The following is a 25,751-nucleotide window of genomic DNA, read 5'->3' on the forward strand; positions in this document are numbered from 1 at the left end:
CGTAACTGTCACATGTATAAATTTCTCTTGTAAACTGTGTTTGAGCCAAATGGATAAGGGGTTATGTTTTGTATGTTATTAAAGTCATTTTTAGTATAATAAATGTTTAAAGTTTTTATTCTCTTTGTTGTTGTATCGAAGTTCAATTGAAGTTCAATCTGCTGTTTATGAATATACAAGATAATTTCCCTTCTGCTCTGCTTTCAGTTTTGCTACTGTTTATCCTCAGGCAGATTTCGTTTATGATTTATGTTAAAATAATATGTAATACGTCGTGTAAATATTACGGGGTGACTTTGTTAGTAGTTAGACACACGTGTACTTTCTGAGTGCAGTGTATATACTGTGTCTGGATAATCGGGTTAGTATGTGATAAAATGAAGGTTGTGTCATTAGCATATTGGCTTAAGTGGGATCCCTTGGTTGTTTTACGATATTGCTTCGAATTAGTAGATTATTCACGAAAGCGGAGTGGACCTCGTATGCCAATCTTAGGAGCTCCAGTGTCACTGAACCACGTGGGAGAAGTAGCCTCGTTTACAGAAACATACTGGTGCCTGTCAGAGGTAAAATCAGGTGTATTGTAGGGAGTGATCCCTTACATTCGATTTACAAAGTTAATTATGGTTGTGGCAAGAACCTTTGTAGGCTAATAAATAGTTCTATCGGGTGTTCATTTGAGTTTAGAGCAGAGTGAACCATGATGCTACTTATTAGAGCATCGTTCCCATTTTGGGGGTGAGAACCCATATTGACGAGAGTTAAAAACATCGTGGAAGAAGTGAAGCTATTTATACATCAGTTTCTCAAGTATTTTACACAAGGTGTGAAGGTTTGATATTGATCTACTAGATTGGGGTCGGGGCGGTGCCCGGGTCTCTTGTCTCTCCTTCCCATTCTTCTATTTCCCCCCCCCCTTTCTCTTTTCAATTCTCCCCCTAAATCCATCCCTCCCATTCTCCCTGCAAGTTTTTCTCCCACTCTTCCTCCAATTCTCCCTACTGGAGGGAGTGCTGTCTCCCTTTGTACCTTCTGTTTTTATCACTTTGGCTCGAGGGGCGAGTTCAGGGCCGTCTTGACAGCATCATGGGGCCCTGGGCAAACCAGTGTGCTGGGGGCCACTACGACAACCACTCACAGGATTTTAATTTTTATTTATTATTTTCTACCACAAACGTAGCCACACATTTACCATGCTAATCATAATCAGCATTTACACATTTTCTTCTGTCCTCCATGGACAGGGTGAGAGATTGGTTAAATATATCATTCAGTGATTTATTGAACAATCAATCACAGAAGGTGATATTTAGTGCTTTTAAAATGCTACGCTAACCTTCAAACATAAATACACAGATGTCTGTTCAACATAAACAGTGTTCGGGGTATCTTTTTACATAGTGTCATTAACGTGCGTTTACAAATGAAAAATGCAATTCTGGCATTTTTATTTAAACATGATAAACATTTGAACAATACACAAGGCTTGAAAACACAATAATACTCAGTAAGCTTCACAGACTAGATGGCACAGTATGAAATTACTGCGAACTTCTTATTATAATAAGTATTTGCGGGATTTGTTTTCAGAGAATTGTATTATTACTGGCTTGAAGTCAATGGTCTTAATAATTCAGGTCTTTGTGATACATATTAGCCAGAGAGGAAATGCTCACTGCATCCATGGTTCCTGCCTGCCATCTGAGGAGCTGGAGGAGCTATTCAACTTGTGATAAGTAGTCTTGTACCTTGCATGTAACCTATGTTGTATCCTTATTTGTGTAATGAAATTTTAAAATAAAGTTAGATATATATACACACATACTAAAAGAATAGGGGCGGTAGGAGAAGAAAATATCAAAGTGTTCAGTGAGGATCCACAAGGTCTTCTCTGAGTACTCATTATTTTGTTCTCGGAGGCTATGGGTCCCTACACTTGCACCAGAGGTGGTATCCCTTTTTAAGTATAAACAAAAATATTAGCCAGATGTTAACACATTTTCTCTAGTTTATCAGAAGCAATGGTTTTCAATTGACTGAAGAAGAAAACAGATTTCCAATCAGTGAATAAGCCTCTTCACGTTTTGTCAGTTGAAAGATTAAAGTGTCCAGAATAGGGAGGAAAATTTCCACCTTGAATTTTTCGGTTTTAATGAGAAGTGCCTCTTGATTGATTGATTGATTGATTGATAAAGATTAAGCCACGCAAAAGGTGGCACTGGCATGAATAGCCCGTAAGTGGTGGCCCTTTTTAGCCATTACCAGTATCAACAGATGATACTGGAGATCTGTGGAGGTGCGACTGCACCCTGCGTGACGGGAGATGTCTCCCATGAAGTGCCTCTTCTCCTGATCCATCTTATCTACTAAGACGCACACTTCATTTTCATTCCCTAATTCCAAAGAATTGTGAGAAAGATTGTTTTCCAGGTTTTTCCATTGGTTTGCCCAATCCTTCTGTCTCTCGCCTTATATTCACTCGCTGTTCCTCCTCAGTTAATAGAGAATCTAATGCATGTTTTATTTCTCGAAAACCCTCCATACAGAGAGTGAGCTTTTCATATATATGTTTTTTCATCGATTGCTTGAAGTATGCCTTTTGTAAGCCATGGGTTTAGATTAGGCTTTTGGTGGTAATTTGTTTAGGTAGCATGAGAGTTACTGGGGCCAGATTCACGAAAGCACTTACGCAAGCACTTACGAATGTGTACATCTTTCCTCAATCTTTGACGGCTTTGGTTACATTTATTAAGCAGTTTACAAGCATGAAACTTTCCCATTCAACTGTCGTTATTGTTATAAACAGCCTCCTGGTGCTTCCGAGCTCATTAATTGTTTAATAATTGGAAACAAAGCCGCCAAAGATTGAGAAAAGATGTACAGGTTCGTAAGTGTTTGCGTAAGTGCTTTCGTGAATCTGGCCCCTTGTCTCCCCTGCTTTAGTACGTGTTGTACAGGTACTGTGTTTGTTCAAATTATTTTTGTACACTCAAGGGGATGATTTCCATGATACCGAGTTAAGTCTCGGTAGTCGAGACTTAAACAGACTTTCAGACTCTCGGTGAGTCTGTATATTAGCAAGAGCTTCAAGGAGGTTGCTTGCAGAGGCTCCATCGTGCAGTCTGAAAATTAATCGTCAGTGTCTGGAGTCAGTCTGGAGTCTGAATCGTCAGTTTCTGGAGTCAGTCTGGAGTCTGAATCGTCAGTTTCTGGAGTCAGTCTGGAGTCTGAATCGTCAGTTTCTGGAGTCAGTCTGGAGTCTGAATCGTCAGTTTCTGGAGTCAGTCTGGAGTCTGAATCGTCAGTGTCTGGAGTCTGAATCGTCAGTGTCTGGAGTCTGAATCGTCAGTGTCTGGAGTTTGAATCGTCAGTGTCTGGAGTCTGAATCGTCAGTGTCTAATCGTCAGAGTCTGGAGGTTTGATGATGTTTATTATATTATAATGAAAATCCCCGAGGTTAGTGGAGATATTTTCCAAATGAAGTCAAAGGTGGAGGCAGACAATGGACTGCGGTCTTGATCCCTGAGCGGGACAGAAATGGTTGGCTTGTAACCTGATGCCTCTGTTCACCTATCATTAAATAGGTACGCGGTAGCTATATACAACTCTTGCAGGTTGCTTCCTGGAGAAGATGCGTCGACCAAGGGAGATCCCTTCAACTCTAGCCTAAACACTCCTTCTCACACTAAACATTCCTGGTCCCCGAAAATAGGGAGATGAGCATAGGAGATAATAATAGGAGATTATTATTAACATTATTGACAAAATATACAATTTTACCTAATCTGAGTAATTCAACTAAGTCTTATTAAAGTGAGGATGCTGTTCATATTCACTGTCACACAGAACAGAGGGTAGGCAGAGGACCCAGGACAGATTAACCAAATTTTTCATGCCTTTTTGGCGGGTGCTGGGACGAGGGTGGTGCTGGGACGAGGGTGGTGCTGGGACGAGGGAGGTGCTGGGACGAGGGAGGTGCTGGGACCAGGTCGGTGCTGGGACGAGGGTGGTGCTGGGACGAGGGAGGTGCTGGGACCAGGTCGGTGCTGGGACGAGGGTGGTGCTGGGACGAGGGAGGTGCTGGGACGAGGAAGGTGCTGGGACGAGGGAGGTGCTGGGACCAGGTCGGTGCTGGGACGAGAGAGGAGCATGTGCCGTGTTTGACTACGGGAACCATGATACCCGAGGAGGAGGAGGAAAGGCAAATACAAATATCGTGAAACCGGACAAAACCCAATTTGTTGACTAAAATAGGTATCAGGAAAATGGGCGAAAATGTTGGTGGCGGACAGTGTTGATACTGTGTATGGTGGAGGTGGTGGTGGAGGCGAGCGAGCGGTCAAATATTCAATTAACTGCACAGTGACAAAGTAACTGATGTCCTTATTCCTGTAGTGTCCAGGCTCGTGTAAAAATAATCATTAATAAAGAACAAACTGTGAAAAACCAAACACATGATAAAAACATTATATTCGAACGGTTGAAAAAGCCAATGTTCGTGAGCTTCTCGACGCTCCAAAAATGCCGAAATTAGTTCGTAAAATTAGCTTTGGTGGAAAGCTGTTGGAAAAGCAGGCGTGGAAGGTTAGTGTAGGGAGAGTGGTGAGCGCCACGCTGCTGCTCCTGCTGCTGACTCTGCTCCTCAGCAGACCTCCTCCGTCAGAGCGACTCAGAGTGAAGGGCAGTCCGCAGCGCCAGGTGCTGATATGGACACAGCAGCGAGCAGGATCTACTCTGACGAGTCAGCTGCTGACGGCTCTGTCCTGTTCCTTCGTGACGATGGAGCCCCTCAGGAGACACGCGGCGGAGGGCAGCAGCCTACTGAGTGACATCCTTCGCTGCCGCTTCTCCCAACGGATGAACTACTTCAGGGAATGGGTCACGGGCCCTCAAGCGAACGACCTGAGAGTCAAGGCAATATGTGAGGTGTACCCGAGCCTGTGTGAGGATCCTGCCTACACCGAGGCGGTGTGTCGGGCCGCCTGCGCTAATGTGGTGAAGGTGGCAACAGCGGAACTAGGGGTGGCGACGCCCCTCCTGCAGGATCCCAGCCTGCAGGTGAAGGTGATCCACCTAGTGCGCGACCCCCGGGCCCTCCTCGCCTCCAGGTACGAGGTGGAGCTCGGGAAGATCATCAGTAAGGTAGACGGCACGTTCTTCACGCCGGAAGACAAGAACGCCACGACCGTCTGCCGCAGGTACCGGCAGGACCTGGCCGCTGCTCGCTCCCTGCGCCGCCAGTACCCTCACAGGTACTGCAGTAGCCTCCTCTTAGTACTTTAATTTATCAGAAGTGCCATGTGCTATAGTCATAACCAGGAACAGGTAATCATTGGCCCCCACTTGGGTAGTAGAAGCACCGCCGACATGTAGTAGTAGTAGTAGGCATCCATCAGTCTCAGGAGACTATGGACTTGCACACTGGTGTCGGCCTGGTCTGGAGTGGCCTCACCAGGGCGCAAAGCCAGGGTAGGTTGATTCGGGGGAGAAGCTGTTACCCAAGCAGCAGGTACCCCCTCTCCAACTTCCTCAACATTGTTGAGGAAGTTGTGTACGTCGGGGAAGAAACTAATCCATCTGTAGGAAGAGTTTTACATGTACAGGAATAAAGTTATGCACGTGTTGGGAGAAAGTTATGGAAGGCGTGTGTGTGTGAAAGGAGTAATACATATATAATTTGTTCTTTGAACCAGGTACATGTTGGTGAGGTACGAGGACCTGGCCTTGGACCCCCTGCGACAGGTGCGGGCCCTCTACGCCTTCGTAGACCTCCCCTACACCGTCCGCGTCGCCCACGCCGTCGCCAAACACACTCTCGGACTCTTCGTCTATTATTACCAAGTAGATCCTTACTCGACCTTCAAGAATTCAACGGCGACGGTGTTCGAGTGGCGGACACGTCTTGCCTTCGAGGAGGTGGAGAGGGTCCAGGAGGAGTGTGCGGACATCCTGCAAGCTTATGGCTACCACAGCTACCATTCCCGCCTCCAGTATGACGACCCGCGGACCTCTCCCTTACTCTCCCTGACCCCTGAAATGTGGAGCCCTGAAACCACCTCCTCGTCCAGTGATTAGTGCTCATGTGGCCGTGAGCAGACGCCGTGACACGATAGAAAATGGATGTAGCAAACAGCGTTGTTACACCTTCCTTATATTTCCCCGAGGAAAGAGCACGTTGAAGGGGTAACTCATCTATTACATATGACGTGCCATACTCTAGTGTGGGAAGATCGTTACAACACTACACCGCTCTCTGACTAAGCAATATATGATTTAAAAAATTATGTAGTACTGGCTAGATTTTAATATAAAATATTTTTAGAAACAAGCCGATTTATTTTTTGCGTACACAAATATCAAATGTGCTATTGTCATATGGTAACTCTGAAGGTAAAATGTTGCGGCGTATATGAACGAAGCCAGAAGTGTCAACTAGGAAGATATGCGCATGGCCAGACTTTATGGTAACTACATACAATTAATCGTATATTTATGTTTGCTGTAATCTTCTCTATCATCACAATCGACATGATAATGGTCCACGACGGACCGAAACGTCGTCGTCTCCTCCTTTTCTGGTGTGTGGTTTGGTCTACATATCTTCAGACATGTTATTGTGACTCATTGTCTGCCTGTAACAAACGTTACTTAATGTCTTATTCTGAAGGTAACAAAGTAAACTGAAATAATTGTCAGCTCAGACGGTTCACAAATTATTTGTTTTCCCAGAATGCCATTCAGGCTAGTTCAGTAATATAAACCGTGAACTTGTTGGGTCCAAGAGTACAGAGTGGTACGTCTGAGGTGAAGTACAGTATCATGTTAGGAGGCTGGGCATGTCAGGAGGCTGGGCATGGTAGGAGGCTGGGCATGGTAGGAGGCTGGGCATGTTAGGAGGCTGGGCATGGTAGGAGGCTGGGCATGTTAGGAGGCTGGGCATGTTAGGAGGCTGGGCATGATGCTTAGTAAGTCCAGGACTTCCTAAGACATCACCGTCATTCCATGCACAATTTTCAGCCACTTTATTGTATTATTTATTCTCTGTACCATTAATACACATACTTAAAGCATCAATGTTTCGTCATGCATGTAATTACTCATTTTGTAATTTTACGGGTTGTATTTTGTAATATTACTATAACTAGGCTTAGAGAAACGCTACAATACTTCCATCTATTAAACACATCAGTTTTATTACAAAATCATAATATATCCCGTGATCTGGCACTGTGCCCGGGTCATGCAGGGCTCATATAAATAGCTTTATAAACCTTTTTGTGGGCAAGCAAACATTTTTTCAATTATAACTTGAACAGCGTCCAGCAAACAACGGCCACCACGGGAAGTTGCCTCGTGTGAACTGAGCAGCCTCATACAGCGACCAAATCTTGATTACGCGATGCTGTACCAAACTCCGCGAACTCGCCCCAAGGGACGCCAACTCCATACAATATTTGCGCGGTATTCTCTTTCCAGAAATGAGAAATTCTGGCCGCTTTCTCACAAGAAAGCTGGTCGCTTAATCACCAAGACTGGCTGGGTCCTCGGGTCGCTTGAGGAACCGAAAGTTAATTTTCTCCGTTTGCAAATGCAGACCTGTTGATTCTTTAGCTCATTACGGGTTTCTGTGATATTCTTTGAGCAAAATATTACAGAAATTTGTTTTCATTTCATAAGAGGGGAATGCAGCGGCGGGTAACAGCTCGACAAGCATAAAAAGGCTTTCACCTAACTCAAGGTCGACGCAAAAGCAATCTTCTGAACTTGTGGCCTTAGGGAGGAAATGCTTTCAAAGTGGAAGTGACCAAGAGCCATAACAGCGTTGGCCCAAGACAAAGTTGGGTCAAGTAGAGAAGGAGTCAGTGAAGGTGGGGTCAAGACTAGGGGGGTCAAGACGAGGTGGGGTCAAGACTAGGTGGGGTCAAGACTAGCTGGGGTCAAGACGAGGTGGGGTCAAGACTAGGTGGGGTCAAGACGAGGCGGGGTCGAGACGAGGTGGGGTCGAGACGAGGTGGGGTCGAGGCAATGTGGGGTCGAGATGGGGAGGGGTCACGACGAGGTGGTGGTCAAACCATTACCCACTGCTACTATACACTCCTAACTACTGCCAACATCACAATGCACTCAGTTCCGGGTCCCGACTCTTGGAATTCCATATATTTTAAAGAACTGTCAAGTGACTGTAATTGTATTAACCTCGGAGGTCGTTCTCGACCTCCGAGGTTATTGCAATAACAATTATTATTTATGCTAGTTTTTATTGTGCAGTTATTTTGGCTTGTTTTGGTGATATGGAGAACTTGTGTCAGGCCCACCCACAGGTGTTGGGGCGAGGGGCCACCCACAGGTGTTGGGGATAGGAGTCACACCCACAGGTGTTGGAGAGAGGAGCCACCCACACAGGTGTTGGGGGAGAGGGGCCACCCACACAGGTGTTGAGAAGGAGGCGGTAGAGACAAAAACACACACACACGCAGTGCGAACATTGACCGCAAGTGTGAGCATCACCGCTCCTCTTCCTCCTACACTTCTCCAACCTTTCCTTGTTCTATTTTAGACTGAGCCGGAGGAACGAGGAAACCACGAACAAAGCAAAGAAAATGACAACACTCGTCTCATGATGAACATGACACACTAAATATACCCCACTAGACAGACATAGATAAGGAGCATTAAATATGGCGGAGCCAGCGTGTTCGTGCTTGGTCACGGGTTGCGTCTGAACGCTGCGCCTACTGTGTTAACATTGACCTAAAACAATGTCTATCGGAAGAGTATTTTACGGAAATGATTGTCTAACGAACCAACTGGAGTTCTGTGATACAGAAACGAATATGAGAGACAGACAGTGAAGGTTGGGCAGATTGCATTACTTCAGGACTACCACAAAGCCTTTGACACAGTAACGCACAAGAGATTACTACACAAACTTTAGAGGAAGGCGGGAGTGTGTGTGGACGAGCACTGACGTGGGTAAAGGAATACTGAGCAGACATGAACCAGAGTGACAGTGTGGGGCGAGAAGTCGGACTCGGTCAGGGTAACAAGCGGAGTACCTCAGGGATCGGAGCTGGGACCAATACCATTTCTCATTTATGTTAGTGACCCCATCTGCAGAAGTTGTGTCGTATGTGTTAAAGTGTTTACCTGGGAATGTAAGAGAGAATGCAAGAGAGAATGGGGGAGAAGCTTGAGATTCAGTTGAGCCGTAGAGACATTAAAAAGTCTTTCTTTCAGGGGCAAGAGTAGTGGGAAAATTAGATGAACTAAAGGGGCAGGTTGTAGAAGCGAAGTCCATTCATAATTTTAACAGCAGACGTGATAGGAAATTTGGTCGCGAGTCATGGCATTAGTTGGCTAGAAAGTAGTAGTCCATGAGATAAAGCTCGATTATGCAAGCGTAAATAGGCAAACGAACACACACACACACACACACACACACACACACACACACACACACACACACACACACACACAGAGGCCTCGCGGCTGAGTTGGATTCGATCCCTGGCAGAGGCAGAAACAAATGGGCAGAGTTTTTTTTCACTCTGATGCCTCTGTTCAAGTACCTGGGAGTTAGACAGCTGCTACGGACTCCTTCCTGTGTGTGTGTGTGTGTGTGTGTGTTTGTGTGTGTGTGTGTGTGTGTGTGTGTGTGTGTGTGTGTGTGTGTGTGTGTGTGTGTGTGTGTGTGTGTGTTAGAGAGAAATATATATAGTAGACATATCAGAAGACAAAATAAATGGGCTAGAAAGACGGTGTCTAAGAGCTCGAATCTGCATATACAAGTAGTAAATACACACAACACAGTTGAGAGGCGGGACCAGAGAGTCGGAGCTCAACCCCCGGCAAGCAGTACTAGGCGAGCACACACACACACACATCTGGACAGCCAGCCAGGGTGTGGCCGCCCGTGCTGGCATCATTCTCATTATATCCGCCATTATCTTCATTATAATCGAATTATCTCGATGACCAGGTCTGACTTCCGTTCCTCAGCCCCTTCCTTCCTTCCGCTGCCCCTCCCACACGCACACACACACACACACACACACACACGGGGGTGGAGGTACATTATATATATATACAAATCCTGGCTGTGTGTGTATGTGTGTGTGTGTGTGTGTACTCGCCTACTTGTGCTTTCGGGGGTTGAGCTCTGGCTCTTTGGCCTCGCCTCTCAACTGTCAGTCAACTGGTGTGTGTGTGTGTATGTGTGTGAGAGAGAGTAGGGGGGGGGGTACGCCTGGTCACTGCTCCATTAACCTGTATGAGGAAGCAGCCTACACCTGTACCTCTCTTCCTTCCTTCCTTCCTCCCTCCACACTTCCTCTTGCCTCCCCTCCCCCCCCTCCCCTCCCCCCTCCCCTCCCCCCTCCCCCCTCTCCCCCTCCCCCCATTGAGCTTCCTCTTCTCAATTTATTCTACCTTAAATTCCTGCAAATGTCAACATTATAAGGGTGTATCGAGCGAGGAGAACTTTATAAGGAAGCAACATGCAAATTGAATTTGCATGTCCTTATATGTCCTTCAATCGTATGATAACACAAAAATTATGAATTATACGTTAAAACTTTGCTACAAAGGAATGTTGTATAAGACAGAGTAACGGGGCTGATGCCAATTTACAACTATGTGAATCGCCAAAGTGTGTGTGTGTGTGTGTGTGTGTGTGTGTATGTGTGTGTGTGTGTGTGTGTGTGTGTGTGTGTGTGTGTGTGTGTGTGTGTGTGTGTGTGTGTGTGTGTGTGTGTGTAAATCACGAAGAAATTAACAAGTGATGAACAATGTGAGTGTTAGACCACGCAGGAAGGAGTAAGACAGGAATTTCCTTAAGTAGTTTCGCATATATGTATGTTGTCCTCAAGTTGGCTAGACGAGACGTTAACAGAGACATAATTCCTTAGCCAGTACGTGGTAGGTACCTGCTTGATACCTGCTTGATGGGGTTCTGGGAGTTCTTCTACTCCCCAAGCCCGGCCCGAGGCCAGGCTCGACTTGTGAGAGATTGGTCCACCAAGATATTGCTTGGAGCGGCCCGCAGGCCCACATACCCACCACAGCCCGGCTGATCCGGAACTTCTCTTAGAAAACAGTCCAGTTTTCTCTTGAAGATGTCCACGGTTGTTCCGGCAATATTTCTTATAGTCGCTGGGAGGACGTTGAACAACCGCGGACTTCTGATGTTTATACAGTGCTCTCTGATTGTGACACCTTAAAGGTTGTGTTGCACACGTCTCATACGCCATTCAACATGTTATCAAATCAACAGTGTGTGTTTTGATCTCTTTACTTCCAGATCTTTGAAATCGTAGCCAGAAGCAAGACTGTGACTCACGGTACGTTGCAAGGTTGCATCTCCACTAATTGGTGACCTGGGGCTAGATTCACAAAGCAGTTACTCAAGCACTTACGAGCCTGTACATCTTTTCTCAATCTTTGGCGGCCTTGTTTACAATTATTAAACAGCTAATGAGCTCCGAAGCATCAGGAGGCTGTTTATAACAATAACAACAGTTGATTGGCAAGTTTTCATGCTTGTAAACTGTTTAATAAATATAACCAAAGCCGTCAGAGATTGAGGAAAGATGTCCACGTTCGTAAGTACTTGTGTAACTGCTTCGTGAATCTGGCCTCCCTAGATCCTCACTGCTCTCCTAGAGAGAGAGAGAATCACACACTGCTTCGCTCTCTCAACACACCTGCCCCCCCCCTCCCCCCCCCCACATCACACCTACAGTACTCTACCTCTACCCACAGATTATCACTCTTCTACCTCTCCACCTTCTACCTTTATCCCCCCCTTCCCCTTCCCCTTCGAGTCACAACCTTCTGTCACTCCCCCCATCACCTACAACCCCCCCTCCCCTCCCCACACCCCCAACCCTCCCCACGCCTCAAACCCTGACTGTGGTAACTCACTAGAGTGGTGAAGTATATTGTATGTTCCTCAGTCTCAACCCCACCTCTCTCTCTCTCTCTCTCTCTCTCTCCCTCTCTCCCTCTCTCTCAGGTGTCTCTCTCTCTCAGGTGTGATGAGGAAGGTGATAGTTGGGTGTAATTACCGAGTGTGAACAAGGGAGGAGTCGCTTTTCCTCTACACCTTCTCTTCCCCCCCCAGTTTCCTTCTCTTTCTTAAGGGAGGTGACGGAGGAAGAGAGCAATGGTTTGTGAGGGAGAGAGAGAGAGAGAGAGAGAGAGAGAGAGAGAGAGAGAGAGAGAGAGAGAGAGAGAGAGAGAGAGAGAGAGAGAGAGAGAGAGAGAGAGGGTGGGAGGGGGGGTTGAGGTTGACAAAAAAAAAGCGGAAGGAAGTGGAATGAGAGGAATCAACCTGCCACAGTTAATAGGATGTAAGGGCTAGTAGGTTACCGGAGACTATCCCTCATCACCAGCCCCATCCTCCTGTTGTGGTGGTAGTTATAGTAGCGATGAGGACACACACACACACACACACACACACACACACACACACACACACACACACACACACTTATTAGAGCCCGATAGGCTCAGGAATCTGTACACCTGTTCATTGACGGTTGAGAGGCGGGACCAAAGAGCCAGAGCTCAACCGCTTCTCCCGCTTCAACCGCTTCTCAACCGCTTCTCAACCCCCGCAAACACAACTAGGTGAGTACACACACACACACACACACACACACACACACACACACACACACACACACACACACACACACACACACACACACACACACACACACTCCCTGAACTAAGAGGCACGAGTTTCGAGGAGAGACTGCGTGAAATGCACCTCACGTCGCTGGAGGACAAGAGAGCTCGGGGGAGACATGATCACGACCTACAAAATTATCAAAGGAATAGACAGGATAGATAAAAAGATAAACTGTTTAACAAGGGTGGTACGCGAACAAGGGAACACAGTTTGAAACTGAGTACCCAAATGAGCCACAGGGACGTTAGAAAGAATTTTTTCAGTGTCAGAGTAGTTAACGGATGGAATGCATTAGGAAGTGATGTGGTGGAGGCTGACTGACTCCATACACAGTTTCAAATGTAGATTTGATAGAGCCCAATAGGCTCCAGTATCTGAAGCTATGTATTCTTATAAACCCATTGTACCTTCTTGTATATGTATATAAGTAAATAAATAAATAAATAAATAAATAAATAAATAAATAAATATGTACATCAGTTGATTGACAGTTGAGGGGCGAGCCCAAAAAGCCAGAGCTCAACCCCCACAACCACAACTAGGTGAGTACACACACATTATACACCTCACATCCTTCACATCCCATTATACATTCCACAATGTACATCCTCCATTCCCCCCCCCCCACATCATCCACTCTTCTCTGTCACCTCTTTCATTGTCACTCCCCCCCCCTTCCCCCCCCCCAGTGTCCTGCTCGCCCCTCCGACAGTGGAGTCTGGAGAACACAGGAACGACAGACAACATTCAAACATGAACAAATCCACAAGGGCCGTAACGAGGATTCGAACCTGCGTCCGAGAGCATCCCAGACGCTGCCTTAATCGACTGAGCTACGACATGGTCAAAAACATGAATCCATCCATGAATCCACGAATTCAAACATGAATCCATCCATGAATCCACGAATTCAAACATGAATCCATCCATGAATCCACGAATTCAAACATGAATCCACGAATTCAAACATGAATCCATCCATGAATCCACGAATTCAAACATGAATCAATCCACGAATTCAAACATGAATCCATCCATGAATCCACGAATTCAAACATGAATCCATCCATGAATCCACGAATTCAAACATGAATCCATCCATGAATCCACGAATTCAAACATGAATCCATCCATGAATCCACGAATTCAAACATGAATCCATCCATGAATCCACGAATTCAAACATGAATCCATCCATGAATCCACGAATTCAAACATGAATCCATTCATGAATCCACGAATTCAAGCATGAATCCACGAATTCAAGCATGAATCCTTCCATGAATCCACGAATTCAAACATGAATCCACGAATTTAAACATGAATCCATCCATGAATCCACGAATTCAAACATGAATCCATCCATGAATCCACGAATTCAAACATGAATCCATCCATGAATCCACGAATTCAAACATGAATCCACGAATTCAAACATGAATCCACGATTTGGTCAGCTCTAGGAGAGAATCTATAAACTCTTCAGATGTATCTGTAAATTGGGAAGGAAGAGCGTAAGGTTTTCTCCCTATTCTCTCCTCCCCTTGGGGCATACACTGCCAACTGGGCAAAGTTGACGCGGATGTCGCCTGGGGGGAAACGACTAGGAATGTAGTCAAGTTAAGGGAGATAATAGGCAGCATAACTTCTGGTAATTATGAGGTTCGCGGCAGTCTACAGCCCCGGTCCTGTGCCAGGCAAGTCCAGTACGGGCTCACCATAGCCCGTGCTACTTGCCCGGGCTATGTCATTTAAATAGATTGTATTAAAATGTTCTCGATAGATTATGACAAGCTTTATACATGTTTTACAAAAGCGGATCTAATTATAATGTGGTTGTGTAAAGAAAATGCTCTAGTATAGCAAAACAAAATTTTCAAACAATGTTTCTAATGAATCTATTTTTTTGTGATTGTGTCAAAATATAAATATTCGCATGACTTCGTCGATTTAGCAAATAGATTGAGGGTCGAGCCCCTCTGAGTTGCGAGGGGCTCGATCCTGCGTCCTTAAACTCCTCAGACACACGCACAACCCACTCAGCAATGATGAGCATCACGGATCTAAATGACTGAAGACCTCTCAAGCCCTCTCGCCTTTCTCCTCTTTCCCTTCTATATCTCCTCTTCCTTAGCCTTCTCTTCTCTTACCTAGCTTTAATCCCTCCTCCATCCCACACCACTCAGCCCCCCCATCATGAGTGAGACAAGGGGGCCCCATCCCACACCACTCAGCCCCCCCATCATGAGTGAGACAAGGGGCCCCCCATCCCACACCACTCAGCCCCCCATGAGTGAGACAAGGGGGCCCCCCATCCCACACCACTCAGCCCCCCATGAGTGAGACAAGGGGGCCCCCCATCCCACACCACTCAGCTCCCCATGAGTGAGACAAGGGGGCCCCCATCCCACACCACTCAGCTCCCCCATGAGTGAGACAAGGGGGCCCCCCCATCCAACACCACTCAGCTCCCCATGAGTGAGACAAGGGGGCCCCCATCCCACACCACTCAGCCCCCCATGAGTGAGACAAGGGGGCCCCCATCCAACACCACTCAGCTCCCCATGAGTGAGACAAGGGGGCCCCCCATCCAACACCACTCAGCCCCCACATGAGTGAGAAAAGGGGCCCCCATCCCACAACAAGTACCTTCTGGGATCACAAGTTCCGCCAGTATCCCCACCATGATGGTAATGACGTCACAAGCCAACCATCACCCGGATGAAATCAAAACAAAGGAGGATCGACGGGCCTGTCTGTCTATTCTGCAGTTCAAGAGGCCTAATATGAATCGAATATACGCTGGGAGGAAGAGTGGGAAGGGGGATCTTGACTTTCTTTTGTTTGGGATGAGCGCACCGTCAATGGGATGGAATGCATTCACGTCACATCAGGTTGGGATAGAGTCGTCTGCATTCCTTTGATCTGATCGTCCTTTGTTTATACGATTTTCTTCTTGTTCTTCCTGCGAGTCGTAGAAAACGGCCTCCACCGTAGCGCTGGGAATCTGACTCTCCCGTAGATGCTCGTCTCCATAGTTATACAAACCATTCTCTTCGTTTGCCACTCCGTAACAAATCCATCCTTCTAGCTTAACCAGATAAGCGTATACGAACCCCAGACAATTGATCAACTTCCAGAGGTCACGACGTCTCCGTAGGGTGCAGTCGCGCCTCCACAGATCTCCAGTATCAGCTAAAAATGATTCTGGTAATGACTCCAAAGGGCCACCACTTATGGGCTATTCGTGCCCGTGCCACCTTTTGGGTGGCTTAATCTTCATCAATCAATCAATCAATCAACTTTCCATTCAGCCATTCTCTTCAGTATTTACACCGCCCTTCATCCCAATAATTCCAACAGCACCGCTCCTGTGCCAGGTAGGTCCACTACGGGCTCACCATAGTCCGTGCTACTTGGAACATGTTCCGAGTAGCTGAATCTATAACAACAACAGCATCCCAATACTTCCTTTCCTTCACCGTGCAGTCCGTCACCCAGATGGTGTCACGGCTACTCTGGTCTTGACTACGGTGTCACTATATGCTCAATACTTACACCTTCCCACTGTGTTAACTTCTTATGTACACTCATGTTTAAGTCTGTCAATTCCTTACGAGTTTTGAAGCAGATGGAGTGGTAAATGGACAGACAGGTGCGCTCGCACGCACACACACACACACACACACACACACACACACACACACGCACACGCACACGCACACGCACACGCACACGCACACGCACACGCACACGCACACGCACACGCACACACACACACACACACGCACACACACACACACACACACGCACACACACACACACACACACACACACACACACACACACACACACACACACACACACACACACACACACTGTCCTTTCCTCTTCCCATACTTCTTTCCCCCTCCATCTTCCTTCTCTCACGCCTGCATCTCTCTCTCTCTCTTTCCTCTCATCTACCTCCCACCTCCTCATTTTTCCATTTCCCCCATCTACCCTCCCTTCATCTCCCCCTCCATGACTCCCCCCCCCCCTGACGCCTCTCCTTCCGTCTTCTTTCACAAAAATCCATGTTTTCTCTGGGCTCACTTTGCAGCTGTTTGGCCGGTCATCAAAAAAATGACTCGGCCATTACCGAGGCGGAAAAACTGAGGGAGAAGGGGGATGGTGGGGAGTAGCCTCTCTCTCTCTCTCTCTCTCTCTCTCTCTCTCTCTCTCTCTCTCTCTCTCTCTCTCTCTCTCTCTCTCTCTCTCTCTCTCTCTCTCACTCTCTCACTCTCTCTCACTCTCTCTCTCTCTCTCTCTCTCTCTCTCTCTCTCTCTCTCTCTCTCTCTCTCACTCTCTCTCTCTCTCTCTCTCTCTCTCTCTCTCTCTCTCTCTGTCTCTCTCTCTCTCTCTCTGCATCACAAATCATAATGGATCCTTCCAGTGCTATAAACATTTAAAATAAGAAATGCAAAGTTAAAAATGATCCAACAAGGAATTTCTGGGAGTTGCGGGGAACTGGATCTCACTACCCCGAAGGTGAAAATAAAAGTGTGGGGACATGATGACGACATGCAAGATTTTTAGGAGAATTAACAAAGTATTGACAAAGCAGCAATCTTCAAAGGTGAGGAACGTGAGAACAAGGGCACATAGACGGAAACTATAGCAGATGAAGCACTTCATGAAATCAACAGAGAGAAAGATCTAGGAGTTGATATCACACCAAACCTGTCTCCTGAAGCCCACATACAAAAATATAACTAACATCTGCGGCGTATGCAAGGCTAGTTAATAACAGAACAGCCTTCAGGAACCTGTGTAAGGAATCATTGTATACCACGAATGTACGACCAATCCTGGAGTATGCGGCCCCAGCATGAAGCTCGTACCTTGTCAAGCACAAGACGAAGCTGGGAAAAGTTCAGAGGTATGGCACTTGACTAGTCCCAGAACTAAGAGGCATGAGTTACGAGGAAAGGCTGCGGGAAATGCACCTTACGACACTGGAAAACAGAAGAGTAAGGGGAGACATGATAACACCTACAAAATTCTCAGAGGAATTGACAGGGTAGATATGGATAAACAGTTTAAAACTGATGGTACGCGAAGAAGGGGACACAGGTGGAAACTGAGTACCCAAATGAGCCACAGAGACGTCAGAAAGAACTTTTTCAGTGTCAGAGTAGTTAACGGATGGAATGCATTAGGCACTGATGTGGTGGAGGCTGACTCCATACACAGTTTCAAATGTAGATATGATAGAGCCCAATAGGTTCAGGAACCTATATACCAGTTGATTGGCAGTTGAGAGGCGGGACCAAAGAGCCAGAGCTCAACCCCCGCAAGCACAACTAGGTGAGTATACACACACACACACACACACACACACACACACACACACACACACACACACACACTGCACATCTACTTCCTCCCCTATACTCTACCCTCCCCCCTCCCTCCCCCCCCCTCCCCCCTCCCGTCACGTGGAGGTAATAGCTAGTCTTATTGACTAATCACGGACTTATTAGCAAGCTCGGGGGACTTAACAGCTTGCCAAGACTTCTTTATGAATCACTCACCAATTTTTCTTTGGCAAACTGCAGCAGTTCTGTCCTGTTTATTATCTTTATCAATCTCTCCCTGTCTCATTCTCTGCCACCCCTCTCCCCCTCCGTCATTCTCTGTCACCCCTCTCCCTGTCTCATTCTCTGCCACCCCTCTCCCCCTCCGTCATTCTCTGTCACCCCTCTCCCTGTCTCATTTTCTGTCACTCTCTCTATCCCTGTCTCCTGTCACCCCCTCGCCTTGTCACCGTAGTCACTGTCTCCCTGTATACACAGTCACACTCTTCCTGTCAATATTGTCACCCTATCCCTGTCAAAATTGTCACCCCTATCCCTGTCAAAATTGTCACCCTATCCCTGTCAATATTGTCACCCTATCCCTGTCAATATTGTCACCCTATCCCTGTCAAAATTGTCACCCTATCCCTGTCAATATTGTCACCCTATCCCTGTCAATATTGTCACCCTATCCCTGTCAAAATTGTCACCACTATCCCTGTCAAAATGACCACCCTATCCCTCTCAATATCGTCACTCTGCTATGTCTCTACTGCTACTAATATTTCAAACAAAAAAAATATTAAAAACACGAAACTTTCAAACTACTACACGTGAGCTAGAAAGTTTCATATTTGTACACACACACACACACACACACACACACACACACACACACACACACACACACACACACACACACATACACATACACATACACACACACACACACACACACACACACACACACACACACATATTATAAAGATACCATACGTGCCATTTTTGGAACATCAGGCAGTTCTCCCATTTTGAAGTGAGGTGTTGAAGGTTATATATAGTATGGGGTTCATACTGCAGCTGGCTCTTACCGGACCCATAGTGTGAGCTTCGTAGGTCAGGTGCGAGGTTCATCACCTGCAGCAGCCCCTGTCTCCTTACTTCCTCTGGTGGCACTCTTATTTCCACCAGTCTTTCCCCCCCTGGTAGTAATGTCTGGTCCATTACAACTTGTAGGGTCAGCACTGGTTCTGTCATGAAGACTGTGTGTGTGTGTGTGTGTGTGTGTGTGTGTGTGTGTGTGTGTGTGTGTTTACTAGTTGTGTTTTTGCGGGGGTTGAGCTTTGCTCTTTCGGCCCGCCTCTCAACTGTCAATCAACTGTTTACTAACTACTATTTTTTTTTCCACACCACACACACACACCCCCCAGGAAGCAGCCCGTGACAGCTGACTAACTCCCAGGTACCTATTTACTGCTAGGTAACAGGGGCACTTAGGGTGAAAGAAACTTTGCCCATTTGTTTCTGCCTCGTGCGGGAATCGAACCCGCGCCACAGAATTACGAGTCCTGCGCGCTATCCACCAGGCTATGAGGCCCCTGTCCCCTGTGTGTGTGTGTGTGTGTGTGTTAGAGAGAGAGAGAGAGAGAGAGAGAGAGAGAGAGAGAGAGAGAGAGAGAGAGAGAGAGAGAGAGAGAGAGAGAGAGAGAGAGAGAGAGAGAGAGAGATAGGGGATAGAGGGGGAGGAAGGGACACGAGGCAAAGGACAGTCCCAATACCCAATATATTAACTGCTCTACAAACATGGCCAGGCGAGGGAGAGGGGGAAAGGATAGGAAGAAGAGAGAATGGTGCCATCAGCACAATACAGGATAGATAATGAAAAAAATAATGAATAGGGGAGGAAACACACGGTGGGGATGGGGAGATGGTGAATGGGAGGGGAGATGGGGAAGTATATTGAATGAGGGAAGAAATGCCATACCTGAGGAAGCTAGTGAAAGAATTCATGGGTTTCATGCCTGGTGAGAGGTGTCATGCCTGGGGCAGAAAGTGGGGGAGATAAAGAGGGGGGTGTCATATCTGAGGCAGAAAGTAGGGAGAGAAAGAGGGGAGCGCCTTACGAGGGAGAGGGAATAGGGGTCAGCAGAGGAGGCAGCAGTTAAGGTTAGTACTGTCTCCCTAAATCACCAGACTGACCTCAGCAAACAAGTCATCTCACATAACGAGACATAAAGGGAGGCGGGAGAGAGAGAGAGAGAGAGAGAGAGAGAGAGAGGGGCGAGAGAGAGAGAGAGAGAGAGAGAGAGAGAGAGAGAGAGAGAGAGAGAGAGAGAGAGAGAGAGAGAGAGAGAGAGAGAGAATTATAACACTTTTTAATTAAAAAACCTTGTTCGCTATAAATCATATCCTTAAACTTTAAATTGGTGTGCTATTCACCCATCTACCCCACCCACCTGCCGGCACTCTCCCGACCAGACTCACGAGTGAGAGGTGAGTAGAGAACACATCGCCCCGTGTGATACATGTATCACTGTGTCTCGCCTCGGTGATGTATATATGTGTTATGTCTCTGGTGTGACCACCGTGCTGGGACACTGCTTACTCACCTGGTTGTACTCACCTAGTTGTGCTTGCGGGGGAGGGAGGGGGAGGGGGGATGAGTTTTGGCTTTTCGGTCCCGCCTTGCGACTGTCAATCAACTGGTGTGCAATCTGTATGTATTTTTTTTTCTGCGTTGTATTCTTCAGTTCTGCATTTTTTCCGAGTGCCTTCCCTTTCTTTGTTCTCTGCGTCTCTTCCTTATTTTGGTTCTATTCTCTCTCTGCATCTCTCCAATCTGTGATCTTTTAGTTATTTTAGATCACTGCTCGTTATCTTTAATTATTGGATGGGATATCTTGTTAACTTCTGAACGTTTCTGAATAATTTAGTTTTTTAAGACGTGTATTTCATCACACTCCTTGTAACGACTCCTCTTTTCTCTCTCTCTCTCTCTCTCTCTCTCTCTCTCTCGCTGGCTCCTTCCTTTCTCTCCCTGGCTCCTACCTTTCTCTCTCTGGCTCCTACCTTTCTCTCCCTGGCTCCTACCTTTCTCTCTCTGGCTCCTTCCTTTCTCTCCCTGGCTCCTACCTTTCTCTCCCTGGCTTCTACCTTTCTCTCTCTGGCTCCTACCTTTCTCTCTCTGGCTCCTACCTTTCTCTCCCTGGCTCCCACCTTTCTCTCCCTGGCTCCTACCTTTCTCTCCCTGGCTCCTACCTTTCTCTCCCTGGCTCCTACCTTTATCTCCCTGGCTCTCACCTTTCTCTCCCTGGTTCCCACCTTTCTCTCCCTGGCTCCTACCTTTCTCTCCCTGGCTCCTACCTTTCTCTCCCTGGCTACTACCTTTCTCTCTCTGGCTCCTACCTTTGGTACGTTAAGTAGTTAGCCCCTTCGTGGTCACCACCAGTGCCTCCACACGTGCCCTCCAAACGTGCCCTCCACAAGTGCCCTCCAAACGTGCCCTCCACACGTGCCCTCCAAACGTGCCCTCCACACGTGCCCTCCAAACGTGCCCTCCACACGTGCCCTCCACACGTGCTAGTACCTCCAAACGTGCCCTCCACACGTGCTAGTACCTCCACACGTGCTAGTACCTCCACACGTGCTAGTACCTCCACACGTGCCCTCCACACCCGTCGTCCGCCTATTCCACAACACTGCTAACACACACATTAACACCACTTTGCTCAGGTAATGACTGGGCGGGTCTTCATTGGTCAGGGGATTAGCGAAGGCTCATTCATTCATTCTCTCTCTGTCACACACGCTCGCACGCACGCACGCACACACACACACACACACACACACACACACACACACACACACACACACACACACACTCCGTGAGGTCCTTCCTGTTATCTTGGCCGTGAGGTCCTTGTGTTATCTTGGCCGTGAGGCCCTTCTGTTATCTTGGCCGTGAGGTCCTTCTGTTATCTTGGCCGTGAGGTCCTTCTGTTATCTTGGCCGTGAGGTCCTTCTGTTATCTTGGCCGTGAGGTTCTTGTGTTATCTTGGTCGAGAGGTCCTTCTGTTATCTTGGCCGAGAGGTCCTTCTTTTATCTTGGCCGTGAGGTCCTTCTTTTATCTTGGCCGTGAGGTCCTTCTGTTATCTTGGCCGTGAGGTCCTTCTGTTATCTTGGTCGAGAGGTCCTTCTGTTATCTTGGCCGTGAGGTCCTTGTGTTATCTTGGCCGTGAGGTCCTTCTGTTATCTTGGCCGTGAGGTCCTTCTGTTATCTTGGCCGTGAGGTCTTCTGTTGACTGTTTCACGAACGTAATACTTTGCTCCGACTGTCTCGAACTTGGACTTTCTTATCTGTTGTCTCCTGTTCTCTCAGCGCCCTTGCTCGCTCCAGTCTCAGTGCCCCACCCTGCAGTCCGTACCATTCAACTCCCTCCCACCTGGCCGATCCGGGAGGGGTTAGATGGGATGGGTGGGGAGGGGGGATGAGGGGGGTGTAGTGGGGGGTGGTACTATTATATTCCTGGCAACGGTGAGTTATGGGTGATGGGGATCACAGGAGCGACCCAACAGTGTCCCTCTCTTGGTGGGGTGTGGGAGGGGATAGAGGATGGGGGTGGGGGGTTAGAGGGGGGAGCAATATTATTCGTTTGTAGTGATTATTATCACGCCTGTTACTGTGTTGGTAAGGCACGGCAGGTGGGCGTGTGTACTCACCTATTTATACTCATCTATTTGTGCCTGCAGGATCGAGCATTGACTCTTTTTGATCCCGCCTTTCTAGCCTTCGGTTGTTTGCAGCAATGACTCCTGTCCCATTTCTCTATCATATCTAGTTTTAAAATTATGAATAGAGTTTGCTTCCACCATCTAGTCCTGAAGTGCGTTCCATTTTTTCACTACTCTCACGCTAAAAGAAAATTTCCTAACATCTCTGTGACTCATCTGAACTTCCAGCTTCTATCCATGTGCCCTCGTTCTGTTAATTTAATATTACGTGTGAACATTTCGTCTATTTCCACTCTCAATTTCCCTGAGTATTTTATACGTTCCTATCATATCCTCCCTCTCCCTTCTTTTTTCTAGTGTCGTATGGTTCAGTTCCTTCAGGCGTTCTTCATATCCCATCCCTCGTAACTCTGGGACGAGCCTCGTCGCAAACTTCTGAACCTTTTCCAGTTTCCTTATGTGTTTCTTCAGGTGGGGACTCCATGATGGCGCGGCAAACTCTAAGACTGGTCTCACGTAGGCAGTGTAAAGCGCCCTAAGAACAAATCCACAAGGGCAGTGACGAGGATTCGAACCTGCGTCTGAGAGCATCCCAGACACTGCCTTAATCGACTGAGCTACGACAGGGTTAAAACCCTGCCGTAGCTCAGTCGATTAAGGCAGTGTCTGGGATGCTCTCAGACGCAGGTTCGAATCCTCGTCACTGCCCTTGTGGATTTGTTCCTTTGATGCATCACGTTAGTGTGATCTCTGTGTGTGATAAAGCGGCCTAAATGCCTCCTTACTTAGGTTTCTGAATGATGTTCTAACTTTTGCCAGTGCTGAGTACGCTGCTGTCGTTATCCTATTTATATTTGCCTCAGTAGTTAGATTAGGTGTTACGTCCACACCCAGGTCTCTTTCTCGCGTCGTCACAGGTAGGCAGTTCCCCTTCAATGTGTACTGTCCCTTTGGTCTCCTATCACCTGATCCTATTTCCATAACTTTACATTTGCTCGTATTGAACTCCAGTAGCCATTTCTCTGATCATCTCTGCAACCTGTTCAAAGCCTCTTGGAGGATCTTACAATCTTCATCGTGTGTGTGTGTGTGTGTGTGTGTGTGTGTGTGTGTGTGTGTGTGTGTGTGTGTGTGTGTGTGTGTGTGTGTGTGTGTGTGTGTGTGTGTATTTGTGCCTGGAAGGTCGAGCTGTTAGCTCTTGGGCTCCGTCTTTCTAACCATCAGTTGTCTTATGAATTGGCGCACGACGTTTCTCTCCATCATATCTACTACATACATTTTTCTCTAGCACACAAACACACATTCCCAGGATGTGTGTTTGTGGCAAGCTAGTGTTAGTTTTTGTTTGTGTCGAGTGTGGTAAAGATTGAGGGAGAGTTGCTGGTGATTGAGGGAGAGACAATTGATGAAGATTGAAAGGGTACTAACACGCAGCTATACGGGTCACTAAGCACCATGCTCACCAGCTTCCCCCTCGACGCTGGGATCATAAATCCAGGGATCGGTTCTCCCCAGTTCACACACACACATCGCAGCCCAAAATGCAATATAATTGTCAGGGAATAACATGAGAGGTGCGAGCAACTAGCGCGGACTCCGTGACGGGGAAAGCTGTATACATACGTGGCATTATATACATATATAATGTACACTATGTATAATGTATACTACGTGCATTATATACATATATAATGTACACTACGTATAATGTATACTACGTGCATTATATACGGAAATAATGACGTGAATTATACCATGAATGTAGTGTTGATAAAAAGAATTTGTTATGAAACAGCGCGTCGCTACGAGCACTTACGTACAAGTTCACGTACGTTATACATTTTATTTATTTATTTATTTATATATTGTGACGATAATCTCCTTCAAGAGATTGAGCCTGCTCTTCCCTCCAAAATTACGTCTTCACAATTATATAAAAAGACTATGGAAGAAATGTCCAACAACGACAACAACACCAGCACCAGCAAGGCTTGCCAGGGTGAGCAGAAACGTATGCAACCAGCCACCTGTTCGAACTCCAACCACCAAACTACCCGTTGATCGCTACGGCTCCGCTGATTGGTCGCCGGTCTGGCTGCACCTGCACTCGCCCCCAATACTACCTGATGTCTGGGGTCGCCCCAACATCAGTCCTCAGAATGTTCCGTGCTTTCGTAGCCAGCACTCCTCCCAGCTAGACGTTAGCGTGTACTGAGAGAGGTGGTGGCTTTAAGCCAATATTCCAGCACCTCCCACTTACCTTTTGTGTTGCACTTCTTGTTATTTTGACTTAACGTAACTTTTCATTGTGTCATTTAAGTATTCTTATTATTTTGATTCATTGATTTTATTATAAGAATTTGTTTGTGCATTATTTTCATGTTTTGATTTATTTAACGTAATTAAAATTTCATTGTTAAAGTTTACTTGTGTTTTGTGTGTCTTCTCCTTACCTTACCACAGACGAAGTTCCAGTTTTTTCTATTTTTTTTTATAACTATGTGACGAGGCCATACCCCTAGCCTTAAACAGCCGAACACCAACGCGTTACCGTCACAAGTTATATGGGGGCCTGTCCTAGGAGCTTGACTCAGGTACTGGTGCTAAGTGGTAATTTATGGTAAGCGTATTTAACTTTGTTAACGTAGCTTTACTATTTTTTCATTCAATTTCATTTTTTATAAGGTGCGGTGTATTGTGCATTACGAGAGTAACATATAGTGAAGGTGAGACAACTTTGGATTACGTGGTGACTGTAGGCCTCAGTCATACTCTTAATTGGTCATCTCTCCCTCCTTGTTATTACTCGTATTTACCATCTATGTCCCTTGAATATTTCTCATTCTGACAGATCATCATATTGGTACCCTGGTACTGTGGTCTGCCCCGGGTCAAGAGTACCCAATCTTCTGCAATCTGACTGTAGGAGGACAAAGAGGGCCATAGTTCCTCTAGCTCGAACTTTAGTTGCTGAATTGGGACCTC

At 46.8% G+C, this 25,751-nt stretch overlaps 2 protein-coding genes across 2 annotated transcripts in view; one reads left to right on the forward strand and one right to left on the reverse strand.

Moving 5' to 3' along the window:
- ari-1 (E3 ubiquitin-protein ligase ariadne-1) overlaps positions 1–25,751 on the reverse strand; it is a 61,554-nt gene that overhangs the window by 18,101 nt on the left and 17,702 nt on the right. The window lies entirely within an intron of this gene.
- Positions 4,513–6,223, forward strand: LOC123760769 (carbohydrate sulfotransferase 6-like). The gene is made up of 2 exons (XM_045746554.2): positions 4,513–5,252; positions 5,694–6,223. Exons 1-2 carry the CDS (start codon positions 4,522–4,524, stop codon positions 6,073–6,075), a joined length of 1,113 nt encoding a protein of 370 aa, XP_045602510.2. The 5' UTR covers positions 4,513–4,521; the 3' UTR covers positions 6,076–6,223.

The sequence above is a fragment of the Procambarus clarkii genome, chromosome 21 (genome assembly GCF_040958095.1).
Source record: "Procambarus clarkii isolate CNS0578487 chromosome 21, FALCON_Pclarkii_2.0, whole genome shotgun sequence".
In the NCBI taxonomy this organism is placed as follows: Eukaryota; Metazoa; Arthropoda; class Malacostraca; order Decapoda; family Cambaridae; genus Procambarus; species Procambarus clarkii.